This window comes from Phoenix dactylifera, chromosome 3 (genome assembly GCF_009389715.1).
Source record: "Phoenix dactylifera cultivar Barhee BC4 chromosome 3, palm_55x_up_171113_PBpolish2nd_filt_p, whole genome shotgun sequence".
NCBI lineage: Eukaryota > Viridiplantae > Streptophyta > Magnoliopsida > Arecales > Arecaceae > Phoenix > Phoenix dactylifera.
Genome location: NC_052394.1, coordinates 20,433,374 through 20,449,882, shown reverse-complemented (window position 1 = coordinate 20,449,882; position 16,509 = coordinate 20,433,374). Strand labels below are relative to the sequence as shown.

Genomic DNA, 16,509 nt, shown 5'->3' with positions numbered 1-16,509 from the left:
AGTCGATTATATATTCTAAAATATTTCTGGTGCAAATTCTAGATTTGTGTCTCAGACCAATGGATAAGACTTTCTTCCTAATCTAATAATTAAAAAAAAAAGTGGTTACAATCGTAGACCGTTTGTCCACCAAATCAACCTACCAAATGCTTTTTAATTTTGCTCATGCCCACCCCGGCAGCAACCCTGTTGATGTCCGAGCCTTCAAACCTTTCCTTCACATCGTGTTTTTTTAAATTTGGTACATCTTCTCTTTGTATCGTTTGGTGTTCTCTCTCCTTTTCTGCAGTAGTTTGGTGCTTTCTTGCGCTATAAAGAAACCAGGCCATCGTCCAAACAAAGAGCGTCCATGTCCTCAGCTGGCCGTTTAGCCCGGAGAACGAAAGCAAGCAGCCATTAACGAAAGAATCGAAGAGAAGAATAGAGGATAGGAAATGACCACCTATTACGGGCCATTGGGACTGAGGAATTTTTTCAGCTCTCTCATCACCCTCTTCCTCACCATCTTCGCCATCTCTCTCTTCTTGAACAAAGCCCATCTCCCGCAAGAAGAGACACCAAGTACTCCTTCCCCTTCTTCACCACCCATAGTTCTAAATGTATCCAAGGTCGAGAGGCAAGAGGGGAGAACCACCCCTATCCTCCCACAACCTGCAGCTCCCAATATATCCAAGGTCCGAAGGCAAGAAGAGAGGATTACCATCCCTTACCCACCACCACCTGTAACCCTAAATGTATCCAAAGTCGAGAGGCAAGAAGAGAGAACCACCCCTATCCTCCCACGACCTGCAGCTCTCAATATATCCGATGTCGAAAGGCAAGAAGAGAGGATTACTATCCCTTACCCACCACCACCTGTAACTCTAAATGTATCCAAGGTCGAGAGGCAAGAAGAGAGAACCACCCCTATCCTCCCCCGACCTGCAGCTCTCAATATATCCAAGGTCGAAAGGCAAGAAGAGAGGATTGCTATCCATTACCCACCACCACCACCTGTAGCTTCGAATGCATCGAAGGGCGACGATAAGTGCGACTTGTTCTCCGGCCGCTGGGTATATGACAACTCGACCCATCCACTGTACTCCGGGTTCAATTGCTCCTTCATGCATGAGGAAATAGCTTGCGACAAGTTCGGAAGGAAGGATCGGCTCTATCAGAAATGGCGTTGGCAACCCCATGGATGCGATATCCCAAGGTATGTCATGGAAATTAGAAATTACTATTGATATTTCCAAGGTGTGTCATGGAAAGTCGAAATTAATTAGTATCGCACATAGATTAGCAACAACAGTCCACTCCCATGTCTTCTTCATGAAAAGATCATCGTTCATCTCTACAGAACTGCTCTAGCTTCATGGATTAATTCTCAGTCATGGGGAATTGTGGCCTAGACTTTGGATCGACCGTCATTTAACATTTAAGACTCCTTGATTGAGTGTTTTAATTATTGATTGTTGGTTTTAGTGGTCATTTTTTGTTCTATCTTTAGCTCTTGTACAGAAATAAGCATTGGTGTGTATGGAAACAAGATAGTTGGATACTTCAGTCAGCAAATAATGACTTGAGATATAAAAACACTAATTTAGTAAAGCAAAAATTATCTATCGTTCTATGCATTGATTATGATATTTGGTGCTGGAAAACCGATACTCAAATGTTAAAGAAGAAATTTAAAATCTTTAGCTAGCCATTAGCCAACAGGACTTGGGTCCACCGCTAACCACCCCTCTCCTTTGTGCATGTGCTTGAGAGAGGTTTCAGATCGGAACCTAAAAGGTGGCTTTTCCACCATCTCTCTCTCTCTCTCTCTCTCTCAAAAAAAAAAGAAGGTTTGAGTACATATGCAAAATACCTGCTCGTTCACCAGTTAGTGAGAGAGTTGGCTCCAGGATTTTGACCAAACAGATTATTACATCCAATAATAGTCACTGATATTTCTTATTTAAGATAATTTCTGAAGAAATTACTTATGCTAGAAAAATCTGAATTAAAAATAAACACAGCTACTAGTTGATAGGTTGTAAGAAATTTTAGTTAAATTTTTGATGCTTCTTCGCTGTTGACATGCAGGTTCGACGCCACAAAATTGCTAGAGAGGCTCAGAGGGAAAAGGATGGTATTTGTTGGGGACTCCCTCAATAGGAACCAATGGGTCTCCATGGTGTGCCTTGTGGGGTCATCTTTACCTCCCGAACACAAAGCTATGAAATTTAATGGCAGTCTCTTGTCCTTCAAATCCAAGGTATGTATTATATAAGGGTCATCACTTCATCTCTCCTAGATGTGGAAAGCCAAGCGGTTCCTAAGTATCCATAAGATTAAATCCATACCCAAGACCCGTGCCTCCTCGGTTTCATAAACAGAGGCTTTGGAGAACAAAGGACCTTCGGTGTAATTTGATTTATAGAATCAACTTAGCCATCTATTTCGCATTTGTTTTCTAAGACAAGTTGTTTGCAAAGAAAAGTACTGCTAGATTAATATCCACTGCCTCCCTCCAAGGATTCTTTGATCTTATTATTCTTATTGCTCCATTACCCATCCATTTATCTATTCTAAAGACCCACTTAACCAACATTTTCTCACATATATTCTACATGTCCAAACCATTTTACAAAATTTTTCGTTGTTCGTTTAACGTCAAAACCATGCCTTTGATGTGTGCGTGTGTATGCGTGTGGACGTGCATGAGAAAGGGCAATTTTTCGTTTTGACCTTCGTAAGAGTACAAAAAATTCATCCTGGCATCCCTATCTACTGCCATCAATATCTAACTTCCTGATCATGAACCAGCTCAATGATGTGAAATGGTGCAAGAAGTGCGAATGATATCCAACACTCTCGTGGATTGCACTCTGATTCTACATTTGATTCACACAGTGCAGTTCATAGGGGCGGTTGGATTAATTATAGTCCACTTTACTGTTGCACCAACCAACATCATGTGGCATCTGTGCTGAACTGTTTCCAACTTTCCGATAAACTCGATAAATTTGATCTTTTAATTATCTCTTGAAACTATTCTAAAGAATTCTGCCGATTGGATGATCCATTAGAGGCTACTCCATCCACCCATTTTCACTGTTATCTGGCTACAAAGCAGGTTCTTTGAAAATTCTTTGCATTCAGGCCAACCTCATCAAATCTTAATTGTGTTTTAAGTAAGTTCTTTTTATTGAGGGGGCTGCTTAAATTTCAGGAATTCAATGTAACGATTGACTTTTATTGGTCACCGATGCTGCTGGAGTCAAATGGTGATGATCCAATAATCCATCGATCACCAGATAGAATCATCCGGGCTCATTCAATTGAAAAGCATGCAAAGCACTGGACAAATGCTGACATAATCATATTCAACTCTTATCTTTGGTGGAAAAAGCCAGGGATTAAACTGAAAATTTTGTAAGTATTAGTGCATACAATCATGCATGTGTTTCCTTTTAATCTTCATAAAAAAGGGTTGGAATCCCGCTTTTTGTTAAAAAAATGCAAAAGAAAGAAGAAGAAGAAGAAGAAGATAAAAGATTTTTTTTTTTAAAAAAAAAAAAGTATCAGCATTCATCTTTTGCATATAGGCTTAAAATTTCATTAATTACACCAAAAATCCACTTCATTAGTAGTCATGTTATATAGATCCAGAAACAAAATTCACCTCAGAAATTATTATTTATAGTATTCTATCTGATGAATTTTGCCATTTTCTACCTCTTTAACCCATTCAACATCCCAAACTTTTATTAAACAACAAAATCTCAATCTTTGCGTTAAAGAAATAGGCATACATATTTATGATAAGAAAATACCAAGATATTAGCATGCAGTCATGCACTTGTCATCCACATGAACTGGCATCTCGATCTGCTCTCAGCTGAGTTCTATGGCTGTGCATTTCTAAGATAGCTGTGTTTTCTCCTTCTTTCTGTACCCAAATAACAACAACGACAATATGCACCAAAAAAAAAAAAATACCACCACCAACAACAACTGCTGCACACCTACTCCCAAATTCAATAATTAGAACTACAAAATAATAATCTAAACTATCAATATGTTGTACAATATTCAAAATGTCTATAAATCAAGGGTAATTTTGGAGTTGCCTTTTTACTGATGGGGAGATAATCCACTGATTGACTGTAACTATAGAGATTATATGATGAAAAATACGGAAGTAAAACTTGAATCCTGAAACATACCTCCTAGTATATGAGCTTGGAAGCCCTGACAAGCCAATCTCTATCATTTGCCTTTATCAAAGGTTAGAAATATACATTCATACATACATACATACATACATACATAGATACATACATACATACACATACATACATAAACATACACATAGAGAGCTCTAAAACTCAAGTCCTTGTCACATAAGGAATAAGAATTTTTCCTTGCCTGAGTAAATCCTGATAAGTATTTTATCTATTATTAAATCTATAAATGCAGCCCCAATAAAAATGAAAATTGAGATGGTATTCAAAAATCAATTCTCGCCCAATGATACATGCATCAAGAGGACAAGTACAATGGAATCCGGTGCTCAAGTGGTAGTATAATTGCACTCCCCAGTAGGACTCATAATAATAATAATTATAGTAGCAATAATAATAACTTTTTTTTCCTTCTTTCCATAAGCACTTCAATACTGCATGTTGCATACCTACTAATATCGTAGATCCTTAATATTAGATATGGTTCATTTGAAGACGAAGATAAAACTTTCGAGGAAGTTGAGATGGGAAGTGGTCTTGAGATAGCATTGAGAACATGGTCTGAGTGGCTTGAGTCACATGTGGATACTAACAAGGCACAGATATTCTTCGTTAGCGTGTCGCCTACTCATGTCTGGTGAGAAATTCTTCATTTTGTACACTTTTTCTTTGTAAAATTCTGATGGAAGTGGCACTAATTATTTTATTAAAGAATGATGAAAAGATTATCTTATATCAAACATATAAGAGAAACATTTTCAGAGATTTGAAAACTCCTCACTTTAGGAGAGGTTACTCTACGTTTTCTTAAAGAAAAAGGGAGGGAGAAGGAGAGAATGGATCATGCTGCTGGTTTCTGCAATTTATGTGAAGCAACAGATCCCCTCAATTCTTGTTCCCTATTTCCTTCAATTATTTTTCCTAGTAACCACTATCTCAAGTTAATCCCTGAATTAAATTCCCTTCAATGACTTTTCCTATATGTCCTCTTTTCACTTGTTTTGCAGCACATATTTCTTTTCTTTTCTTTTCTTTTCTTTTCAATTATACCCTTAGCGAATAGTATCTAGCCTCAGTCCTGACTAACTTCAAATTTGTGTCTTATGATTGTTCTGCGTTTACTTAATGACACTGGCCAAATTTCCCCACATCGCTGGCTACCTTTCTCTTTTTTATAATGAATATGGTATATATCTTGGTACCACCACGTTATTGCTAATTCACCAAGTTATACTAAGCTGCATCTTTAACTTCGGAAGGGCTGATGAATGGGGTATGCCAAGTGATCAAAACTGCTACACTGAGACTGAACCAATCACTAAAGAAGGGTATGCGAGTAGAGGAACAGATTATTCATTGATGCGGACGGTCGAGGCAGCAGTTGAAGGATTAAGATATAAAGGTGTACATGTGCAAATACTAAACATTACTCAGCTTTCAGAGTATCGAAAAGATGGCCATCCATCTATTTACCGGAGGCAGTATGTTCCTTTAACTGAAGACCAACTTGCAGACCCTAGAAGCTACTCAGATTGCACACATTGGTGCCTTCCTGGTGTTCCTGATACATGGAATGAACTTTTGTACGCATATATTATGTCCAGATGACAAATATTGTATTAGTTGGGCATAAAATTACAGATTTTTAAAATCCTTATATACGTATTCTTTGAATCGTGCGATCGTTAGAATATGATTGTAAAGTTGGTTGCTAATCGAACAGAATATCTTGATCTTGATCTTGGTCGAAACAGTCGATTAAAAACAAAAGAGCTGCATGCCCAATAGAGAACCTACCTAATTTAACCTGGATGGACTTTGGAACTTGAAGTCGTCCATTTGCATGCAGCATAGATCCCTACTTATCATAATTATGAAAATTTGATGTGTTTTCACATCAAATTAAAGTAAAAAAAGCAAGAAATAGAAGCTTCTCTTGCAAATTTTCTTTAGTAGAGAGAATGCAGGGCTCCACCATAATGTTGTTTCTGATTCCATATTGGTTTGTCTGCATGAGGAGGAACCATTTGCACATGGTGGATCAACCGCGGCACATGGGATGCATGTGAGCAGCAGCAGGATGGTCCCATGGATGACTGTGATCTCAATCTCATTATCAATGGATTCTCACTATTTATTGATATGCCTCTCTTTACCTTTTCTCTTTAAAGAGAGGGAGGAAGCTACATGGACGCCCACTCCAATGATACAGTAGTGCTCATCACGCTTACATGTGGCATAATAGCTACGAGAACTTGATGAATGCTCTTTCCTCACAAAGATATGCTGCCCGATACAAGGGAAAAATTACAAGCATCTTTCTGATGAGGTTTCGGGTTGTATTTTTCATGCGAAAAAACGATTCATCTTTTTTTCGCAATATGTACCATCTGGTCGCGCAATACCCGCTGTAAAATCTATCAAGACAGATGAAATAGAAAATCTAAAGTGCTTTAAAATTTGTGCAAGATATAATCTAATAATTGATCTCACGAAAGAAGATCAATCATTTTTTTTTTTTGTATTGGTTTGGTGCAAAAGATACAATCCTAACACTTCATCTGAAGGCCTCATTCAAGATCCTCTTAAGAGATTGCAATAAACTTCTCGAGCATTGGGTTGTCATTTATAATAGTGGAAGATAGCCACTTTCATTATATAATTCTTTTCATTTTCCGGTTTTTTTTAGGTGGCGACTCCATTTCTATTTTAGGGTCCCTAACGAGCTCGCTATGGTTGGACTTTCCGAGTTCGGCCTGGGAGTCCGAAGAAGATTAGTTCAATAGCCAAAGCGGACCAGAGAAGGTTAGTTTAGTGACCCGCGGAGATAGACCAAAGAAATGCTGACCGGGGTAGGAAACAAAAGAAGAAAAAGTAAAGAGAAGGGAATGCGATGACCTCCTTTTCATTTTAGGATTTTTCCTTAGCCAAATCTCGGCTCCTTTCCTATCGTATCATCCACTTCAATCAATCCGACCTTCGTAACTTGGTAAATCTTAAACCAAGCCCGCATTGTAAAGCTCTTAAGCTCTACCAGATAGTCTGACTCAATCATTCATCCGGGCCTCCCCAGACTCACTCTACCTTCCAACCATGAAACCATTCGAGAGACCAATTTGACGGGCCTTCGCTCGTGGAAGAACTGGGCCGTAATAACGAACTCTTTACATAACTTAAAGTAAGTCAACTTGCTCGATGTGGGCTTGCTCCTCTTGGCAACCTTCTTCGAGTAGGCTTCTTTCTTCGCTAACGCACCTCTTTCCGATAACCCTAACCCTGCTGGATACTTGTTCTTTGTAAGTACAAGTATGTAGCACGTAAGGATCAGTAAGGCTCTCTTTCTAGAAAAAACCAAGAGTTTAATCCATTAAAAAGAATTGCACTTTAGATTGGAACTATTTTACAATTTAACTTACATGAATATTAAAGTAGTACTCCTATCCCACTCTTTCCAATAAGGAAAAAAAAATGAGCACATCATTTACTGATCAGTATATCCGCTACCTACCACAAATCACATTTTATTGTTATAAGTCAATTAACAAGCATGAGCATGCATGAATGGTATCTTAAGCTCTCGGTAAGAAAACCTCATTGGATTTATACAAAAATATTCGGGAGATCTCAAACTCTCCTCAAGATCAAACAATATATATATAAAATTTCTGTTTGATTTTTTTTTTTTTCAGGAGTTACTAGCAACTGGCGGTCAGTGCTAATGCCATTACTAAGGCAACCAGAAATAAATTTTAAGAAACCCACTATACTTTGATCTCAAGTTACTTTAAAATAATTTTCTTTGAACTTCATATTTAGTAGCATAGGATTGTTGAACTTTGATTTGAATGGTACAATTCTTTCCCACCTAACATCCTCTTCGGTCGTAGGGCGCACAGCAAAGTGCTGCGTAGCCTTTGATGACCACCATCAGAAAATGAACAACCATCAAACAACACACGCCATATATAAAATAATAGCTTTCATAGATTGTTTTGTTTGGTGGCCATATCCATCTCTTTTTGGTGGCATAACACTCTACGGTGCAGCCCGGATCGGTTTCGGTTCTATTGCACGTTGCTCCCTATGTCAACCCAACTTATACCAAACCCAGTACCTGAGCCGTGGGCTCCAGCCTGGATGGGATAAGGTGGGTGCAAGATAATAGCCTCTCTCAGTCTAAAAACTATTAAATATGATATTATTTAATAGCCTCTCTCAGTCCAATACAAAGTGTGCGAGAAATCAATTTTAATAAATGAAAGAAGACTACTAAACTCGTGCAGTTGTTGAGATTTCTGAAATATTTAAAGATCTAAAGTTAGAGATGCTAACTTCCTTTTCTAACTATACAGATAATGCCCATGCATGAGTCTTTTTGTAAGAGAATCTTTTCTCCCATCTGTTCTTATGGAAGCTACCAAATTTTGGTTCAGCCGCATGCTTAGAAGGCATTTTTGGCTGGGCCACTGCAAAGTTGATTTGACCAAATCGTTTGGAATATGATATAGTCGACAGCAGGAAACGACCATAAGATTCTTTGATCTAAGAAACAACAAACACCAGATTCTCAACACAAGAAGAATCTCGTTTTGTACAAGTGCTAGGTCTCAACTTTACTAATTTAATATGGAGTCCAATAGGAGATTCCAAAGTTTTGAACCATCATTTCGCAGCCAAACTTGGGATTCTGAGAAAGTTTAACCTATGCTCTTCGCAGGACACTGACAGTCATAAATATGCTCACTCTTATCCTCTCTCTGGCGTACTACATCCACTTAAAGCCTGAGATGTTATACCTTCCTCTTTATCCATATTCCATCATTGTAAATTCTTATAATACTTTGTAACTTTTTATCCCTTTAATAAATTTTAGAGGAAGCTCTTTGCTTCCTCCGTAACTTTGAGAAGAGAGAGAGAGAGAGAGCCACCAAGGTGGTAGCCTAGTGGTACTGGGCAGCAATTCTAACCACAAGGTCCCAAGTTCGAATCGCTGCGGCGACGATTAAATTGTGGACCGGAGCTTACTACTTTGGCCACTGCTTGGACTTGTGGTGTAGGACCGCTCTTGAACCGCTAGTAGCCGGGGTGGTGCCGGGTGTGACGTACTCACACGGGGGACTCGAGCCAGAGCTCAGAGGAGTAGCTGAGCCGGGCCCACGGGTGGGGAGGGTATGAGTAAAACCGGTCGGGGTGCCCAACACACGGCCATTTCTGCCCGCATCGAACATTCTCCTGGCGGGGCGGGGGCCCAGTTGGGGGCTGCTACGCGGGGGTGGGCTTGTCCCTTCCTCCCCCCTACCCCTTTTCTTTAGCAACAAAAAAAAAAAAAAAAAAAAAAAAAGAGAGAGAGAGAGAGAGAATCCTAACTAGATATGATGAAAATGAGCCAAACTTGGCCCATTTTCTTTACAATTTAAATTATACAAATTAGAAATCCATACTGGCTCCTTAAGAACTTTATGTTAGTGAATGATTTATGTAGTTCGGCTCGACAATTTGCATGTTCTGAAGTGTCTACGACATTAGTCCTATCCGAGTTTAAGCTCTGATATTTAGCTGGTTGATAAGTGAATTAAGTGAGACATAGTTAATCAGTACCATTCAACTCTAATTGGCGAGTCATAAATAAGCCCTGTACATCCAAAGGAAATAGTTGATAACTGCGATATATCAAACATTTTGTCCTTTCTTAAAGAAATACAGTGAATTCTCCATCATAGGATTGAAATCCCAAACCCCATGAAATAAACTCCCTCTATTTAAGAGGGGTGACCAACTGAACTCCAGTCGGCAAGCGATATATCAAAGCCTTGGCAAAAATTCTTTCTTATATTGAGTTGATTCCCATGACACTAAGCCATGGCTCTAGAAATATTATGTGGGTCAAATGCTTTGAGATTGACATATATATGAATTCGAGCATGAGACAATTATATATAAGTCTCGCTAGATATTCGAAATATTTCACCTTGTAAAAGATGTATTTTCATCCTAGAAAGAGAAGCATATACCAAACATTCCGCCTTTTTTTGATAGGCTATGATTCACCCTGAAGGAAAAGGATGCGATACCTGTTTTCTATAGCCTCGACGTTGCTTAAGAGGAAGACTTCACCCACTGTTGCCGGTGCAACTTGACTATTTTAGCAGTTCCACCTTCCCCTCCTGGTCCTCCTAGTTTACGACCATGGCTCCCAGTTCTGGCAGAAAGAAGTGGTACAACAAATCATTGTTTTTATGGGAAAGCGAGGCCAAAGTTGAGGATAAAATATTATATGATCAGGAGAGAAAATCTGGAGAAAGGATAAACTAACAAAGACAGCAAGAACAAGTCAAGGACACCAAATCGATACAAAGGACAAATAAAAAAAAAACAATAAGTCAGCAGCTACAAGAAGAAGAAGAAGAATATTAATTAATGATGTGTTTCCAGGATAATAAACAACTTACAATTACATCATTAAGATATTATATTCTACAAATGCCATTTGACTTCAACAAACCAAATAATAATAATAATAATGTCCACATTAGCATCTTATACGAATCATATGCTTAAAAATCTGAATTTTCTGAGATTTTCGGAACCAAATCACGTTTTTCTTCGAGACTAATTAAAGATGAGATTTGTGCCACAATTTAGGTTCAAGTCATGTGATGTTCCCCTAACCTTTTCACTAATTTGGAGCCTATTGTTTCATAGACAGAAGTTCAATAAATATTCAAAACAATTGGATTTTATTTCTTTTCTTTCAGAGCAAGGCTGGTTTAGGTGCACCAAAACATTCAACAACGCTTACCTAATGCGCGCCTTGATGAAAGAAAGGCCTCGACCTTCAGAAAAATGAGCTCGCCTCATAAAATCTATGAATAGTTGGTAACACAAGGCCCTCCAAAGTGGGTATGGAGAACTCCACTACCACCCCAAATAGTAGGTGTACCCTTTTAACTAATTCCTCACTGCTTCAGTTTTAGACTTGGCCTTCACTCCAAACTTCAGAAGCATGTCTATATATACAATTCAATTCATCCATCAGGACGTAATATTGGTGACAAACTATAATCTATAAGCTAGTGGGGCATTTTGGGAAATCTATATGATAGAGCTTCCGACCATTCTAAGAAGACTGCGTTGTTCTACTCTCATGAACCTGAATGCTGCTGCCAAAAACCTGATACGTCTCTCGCGGGCACAAAGAAAAGCAAACATCCCTCTGAAGGAAGAAGGATGGGTGTGTGAGATGGAAAAGAAGGGCCAGTTCGCCATGAGGCCATGGGGGCTCAGAAGCCGATTCAACTCCGTCCTGGCTCTCTTCTTGGCACTTATCATCGTCCTTGCCGTCTTCCTCACCACGAAGGATGACGGCCGGCCTGATATCCCGATGCCTGTATTCGAGAGCTCAGCTGTGACCTGTGACTTGTTCTCAGGCCGATGGGTTTACGACAACTCGACCTACCCCTTGTACTTGGAGAAGGGGTGCAAGTTCATGTCTGACCAATCGGCATGCGAGAAGTTCGGAAGGACAAATCTAAAGTATCAAAATTGGAGGTGGCAGCCCCACGGATGCGACCTTCCAAGGTATGTCCATGGAACTATATATGTTCTTTGGTATGCATGTTAATTCTATACGCAAGGGTTTTAATTTAAATAGGTGTATAGGTGAATAGTAAATCATGATGTTTGTGGAATTGAGAAGGCTAGGGTTTTTTTTTTTTTTTTGTTCGGTTAAAGTTATGTTGGCATTCAAAAATTTTTAAGAAATGTCGAATTGAAATTTCTGGTGTTGAAGTAATAACTTGATGTTCTTCTTCATAGTTGAAGTACTTTGGATGATGCACCAGCCAGTACCCCTTTCATTTAATGAAGGAAAATAAGGTTAGCAAATTGAAAGGAAAAAAAAACAGCAATTAATATTCCATAATTCTTTCTAAAGTTCGGCAAATTTTGCGTTTAAATTATTAAATAGCTAAGGATGCAGATTTCAGGATCTTCATTAGAGGCCATTTGTCACAAACAAGTATGACTAGTTTCTGTTTGTGTTTCCATCACAGTGCATATGGCACAATTATTAAATAACTAGTGTCCTAATAGTTATCCTTGTAATAACAAACATTGGCATTATCTTAAGCTTAACTAACAAACTATGATACTTAATTCCAATTTATACTATCTGCCCTCCCTTCTCATCTAAAATTATCCTAATCTTAAACAAAAACAGGTTCAATGCCACAAGACTACTGGAGAGGCTGAGGGACAAAAGAATGGCCTTTGTTGGGGACTCCCTGAATAGAAATCAATGGATTTCCATGATCTGCCTCCTGGGCGCTTCCATACCTGACCCCTCCAAGACCATGGAAACCAATGGATCTCGCATGTCCTTCAGAGTCAAGGTATTTTAGATCATTCTGTCCTTGATCTCATATTAGTATACAATATTGTTCTGGAGATCTACTTGACATTGCAGACCACACAATGTAGGAATTCAATGCAACAGTTGATTTCTACTGGTCTCCATTACTGGTGGAATCGAACTCCGACGATCCAGTGCACCACCAGATACCGGACAGGACCGTAAGGGCACAGTCCATTGAGAAGCATGCAAGGCACTGGACTGATGCTGATATACTGGTCTTCAACTCCTATCTGTGGAGGAGGGACACCATGAGGGTGTTGTAAGTACTCTGCCTCCTTTTTCGCATGATCCCCGTGTGCTTGATTGAATCTTCTCAGGTCAGGCCAATTTGTCTGACCTTGTAGTTTGAGTGGCATGCATTACTTTGAACCAGATGTGCACATCTCTGTCAAACTAATGTCAGAAACTCATCTCCATATTGCTGTCCCACTCATTCCTTGATCTATATCCAAACGTATCGAGTTTGAATTAAGCCTGCTGGAACCTGAATGGCCATCTTGATGGACTAGGTGGGGATCATTTGAGGACAAAGATGGGATCTATAAAGAGATCGAGGCTCACCGTGCCTACGAGCTGGCTCTGAAGACATGGTCTGAATGGCTTGAATTCCATGTCGACCATCGGAGGACCCAGATGTTCTTCATGAGCATGTCGCCCACGCATTTTTGGTAAGTGACACATAATTGCAACCCTACAGGTGAACTTTTAAGTTAAATCTTGTCTCTACCTGCACAAAAGCTTCAGCCTTTATAACACAATGAGCTGAAAGATCCTGACGCAAAAATAATTGAAGGGAGCTAACTCATGAATTATTAAGGTTTCTGCAAGCTTATTTTGCTTAGTTCTGGCAGGGGCGAGGAATGGGGCATACCCAGCGATCAGAACTGCTACAACGAGACCGAGCCAATCACCAAAGATGGGTACTGGGGCAGAGGATCAGATGGTGAAATAATGAGAATAGCTGAGGCAACAATAGAGGGGCTCCGAGATAGAGGTGTAAGTGTACAAATACTCAACATTACTCAACTGTCGGAGTATAGGAAAGATGGCCACCCATCGATCTACAGGAAGCATTGGGAGCCATTAACCAAAGAGCAGCTTGAGAACCCCACTAGCTTTGCTGACTGCATACACTGGTGCCTCCCCGGAGTGCCTGATGTCTGGAATGAGCTGCTATATGCCTACATCTTTTCCAGATAACAAAATAAATGTTTTTTTTTTCCAAGATATATTCAGATGAAATGATTCTTTTGGAAATCACATCATCCAGATGATGAAAAGACTTCTGGTCTCTTTAAAATGAACATTTCCGTTGAAAGATTTTTTTAATAAGAAGAAGAAGATACTAAGCCCAAGGCCATGGTTCACTGGAAACTGTGCTTCTTATTCCACTTTTGTTCATAATCTAATCCAGCAAATTGTCAGAGGAGGAGGGCGACGAAGAAGACGATGCTAGGCCAAGGCACTGAAACCTATGCTCCTTATCCTATTTTTGTTGATAATCTATCCAATCCAGCAAATTGTGGGAAGAAGAAAAAGAAATTTTGGGGTTCTTATTGTCCCTGGCATCACACGGTAATATGATACTGAGCATTTAGTTTTCATCAAAAAACAGGAAGAAGAATAAGAAAGAGCAAGAAGACACTAACCATTTAGATCACAGTAACACAAGAATGCAAATCTAATTTTCCTGCCTGATCAATTTCGATAAATTGACCGAACCCCTTCATGAACTAATGTAAAAACATTACAGGTCAAGTTCTGCATACCAGAACTCATTCTCGAACCCAAATAACCAAGAGGGTTGTCCACCTGTATCAAGTGGTTTCGATATTTGACAACTTCTGCTTAACAACTACTTCTGGATATCTTACCTACATCTTGCAAGTAATTTGCAGCTCTTTGCATGATTATTAATCCATCCTGCTTCTTGAATTTCATGTCAACTACTTCAAGATTAATCAGGCAAGGAGAAATTATTGGATGGTTAAGAAAAATAATTAACTAGGACATATTAGTCGCTGAATAAAATCTTATATGGACTTTTGTGGCGAATTTGGCGATAGTTCTGGTTTGAAAATCCATTCTACAGATTACCATGGTAGCTTGTAGTCAAATTCTCCAATAACCATTGTGTAGTAGAGCTTCAGAGAAGTCATGTTGAAATTTTTATCAAAGTTACAAGTATGACTGTTGATTTGGAACCCTTTTTCAGTGTCAATCTTAAAATAGTACAAAATAAGACATAAGATATATTGCTTCCTTATCACTTATGTATCCAGTACATCAAGTTCTATACATGTACAAAGAAGAGAGAATTTGCAGTAGAACCCAAATAAATTCCCCATTTGCTTCCATATCTGATTTCAAGTTTCATTTGGAAGTATGTATACACTGTGTGAGTTTATGTCTTCATATATGAAATGAGAATTCATGATTAACTTCCCCCTGCAGCTTTATGTCCATGTTTTGCCATACATAATGCCAAAGATGAAGAGGACACAGATCTAGAATTCAATAGAAAGGCTTCATAAGAACAAAATGATTATTGAACAAAATCAAGATTAGTTTCAGATATTATTTCAAACACTCGAGCACATTTAGACTGATGTAAGATCATGTCGTATGGGAAGCTTTGTACATACCAAGATTGATGCATAAAAAGATCTCATGCAAAAACATCTCAAGTATCATTTGAAATTTCAGCTGCAATGTTTTGCTATCGTTATTGTGATCTGAAACTTACATATACAACAGGTACCAAATACAAATTGTGCAAGATTTGTACAGTATTACCAAGAGAAAGGTAATTTTGGTGCAATGAGATCCTTGAAATCACTACCTCCCATCATATCAACTCCACCCGGTCCTTATCCCTCCTTCCCTATACCACATGCATGCACTCTAACCTCTAAGAGTTGCATCTCCATCAACTTATCAGTAGTGTGATAGTAGCAGTTCAAACACCAAGTTTTTGATAAAATCATAAAATACACATTAGAAATTCGCATTATGTATTTTAAGGATTGTGGGTCACTAATCACTCATTATTGCATTGGTAGCTTGAGATTGTATCAGATAGCCCAATTAATCCCATAATAATCCAGAACTTAACGAGGTAATCATGGGCGTGACACTTACAGATGTGAATGTCGGCTACAGAGATGGGTAAACGCCATTAAGTTTTTTAATTAGGTCGCCATCATAGAGTTTTGCAACTTCACAATCATCCACAAAACTCGTAGCTAAAACCGGTTAATCTGCAGATTGATTTACTTCTCTGTTTTTTCTTTTTAGTAAGTGATTTGCTTCTCTTAATGATATTCTACTTCCTACTCCGAACAAAAAATCCATGCCTCTATCTTTAGGTTTCTTACCAGCAAGGTACGCCATCTCAATACCGATCCCTCTACTGGTGCCACCCTATCACTATGTCAACATGCCCTCCGTATCATGTACCAGTATCAAACCGATACAATACGATACGCTCCATACTATTTGGTTCAGTGTGGTATGGCGTACCTTGCTTGCCAGTTTAGACATTTCCAACAAAATGATGCAAACAACTACTAGCACCAAGTCTTACAAAAATAATGGAGAGAGAGAGAGAGAGAGAGAGAGAGAGAGAGATGTGATACCATCTTTAGGTCCTTTGTTACCAAATATCATAGATTTTCAAGTATAACGTAAACATTGTTATAGTTATTCTCAACAAAAACATACAGATAAGCATGAGTGCATGAAATTGTGAGTATCAAATCTAAGTTTAACATTTCTACTGGAAAATGTGTGCACTTTCAAAATTCTCTACTAAAATTGGCAGATAAGGTCGAATTGAACTTCTGAAAATATAAAAGTACAAACATAATATGATCTCATATC

At 38.7% G+C, this 16,509-nt stretch overlaps 3 protein-coding genes across 6 annotated transcripts in view; 2 read left to right on the top strand and 1 right to left on the bottom strand.

Moving 5' to 3' along the window:
- Positions 1 to 150: 150 nt before the first annotated feature.
- On the top strand, positions 151 to 5,950 carry LOC103714366 (protein trichome birefringence-like 34). Its single transcript, XM_039124939.1, has 5 exons — positions 151 to 1,195; positions 2,071 to 2,242; positions 3,200 to 3,402; positions 4,693 to 4,851; positions 5,474 to 5,950. Exons 1-5 carry the CDS (start codon positions 435 to 437, stop codon positions 5,820 to 5,822), a joined length of 1,644 nt encoding a protein of 547 aa, XP_038980867.1. The 5' UTR covers positions 151 to 434; the 3' UTR covers positions 5,823 to 5,950.
- Positions 3,541 to 16,509, bottom strand: part of LOC103714406 (shewanella-like protein phosphatase 1) — a 28,106-nt gene continuing 15,137 nt past the window's right edge. For 2 of the 4 annotated variants that reach the window (XM_039124940.1, XM_039124942.1), the window contains one exon: positions 14,857 to 15,134. The gene's annotated coding sequence lies outside the window, so the exon portion shown is untranslated. Of the gene's footprint in view, positions 3,920 to 10,105; positions 10,414 to 14,856; positions 15,135 to 16,509 lie in introns of those variants that run through there. The other 2 variants (XR_005511199.1, XM_039124941.1) reach the window with 2 other exon arrangements.
- LOC103714365 (protein trichome birefringence-like 34) lies at positions 11,242 to 15,098 on the top strand. The gene is made up of 5 exons (XM_008801577.4): positions 11,242 to 11,792; positions 12,433 to 12,604; positions 12,693 to 12,886; positions 13,137 to 13,295; positions 13,479 to 15,098. Exons 1-5 carry the CDS (start codon positions 11,311 to 11,313, stop codon positions 13,825 to 13,827), a joined length of 1,356 nt encoding a protein of 451 aa, XP_008799799.3. The 5' UTR covers positions 11,242 to 11,310; the 3' UTR covers positions 13,828 to 15,098.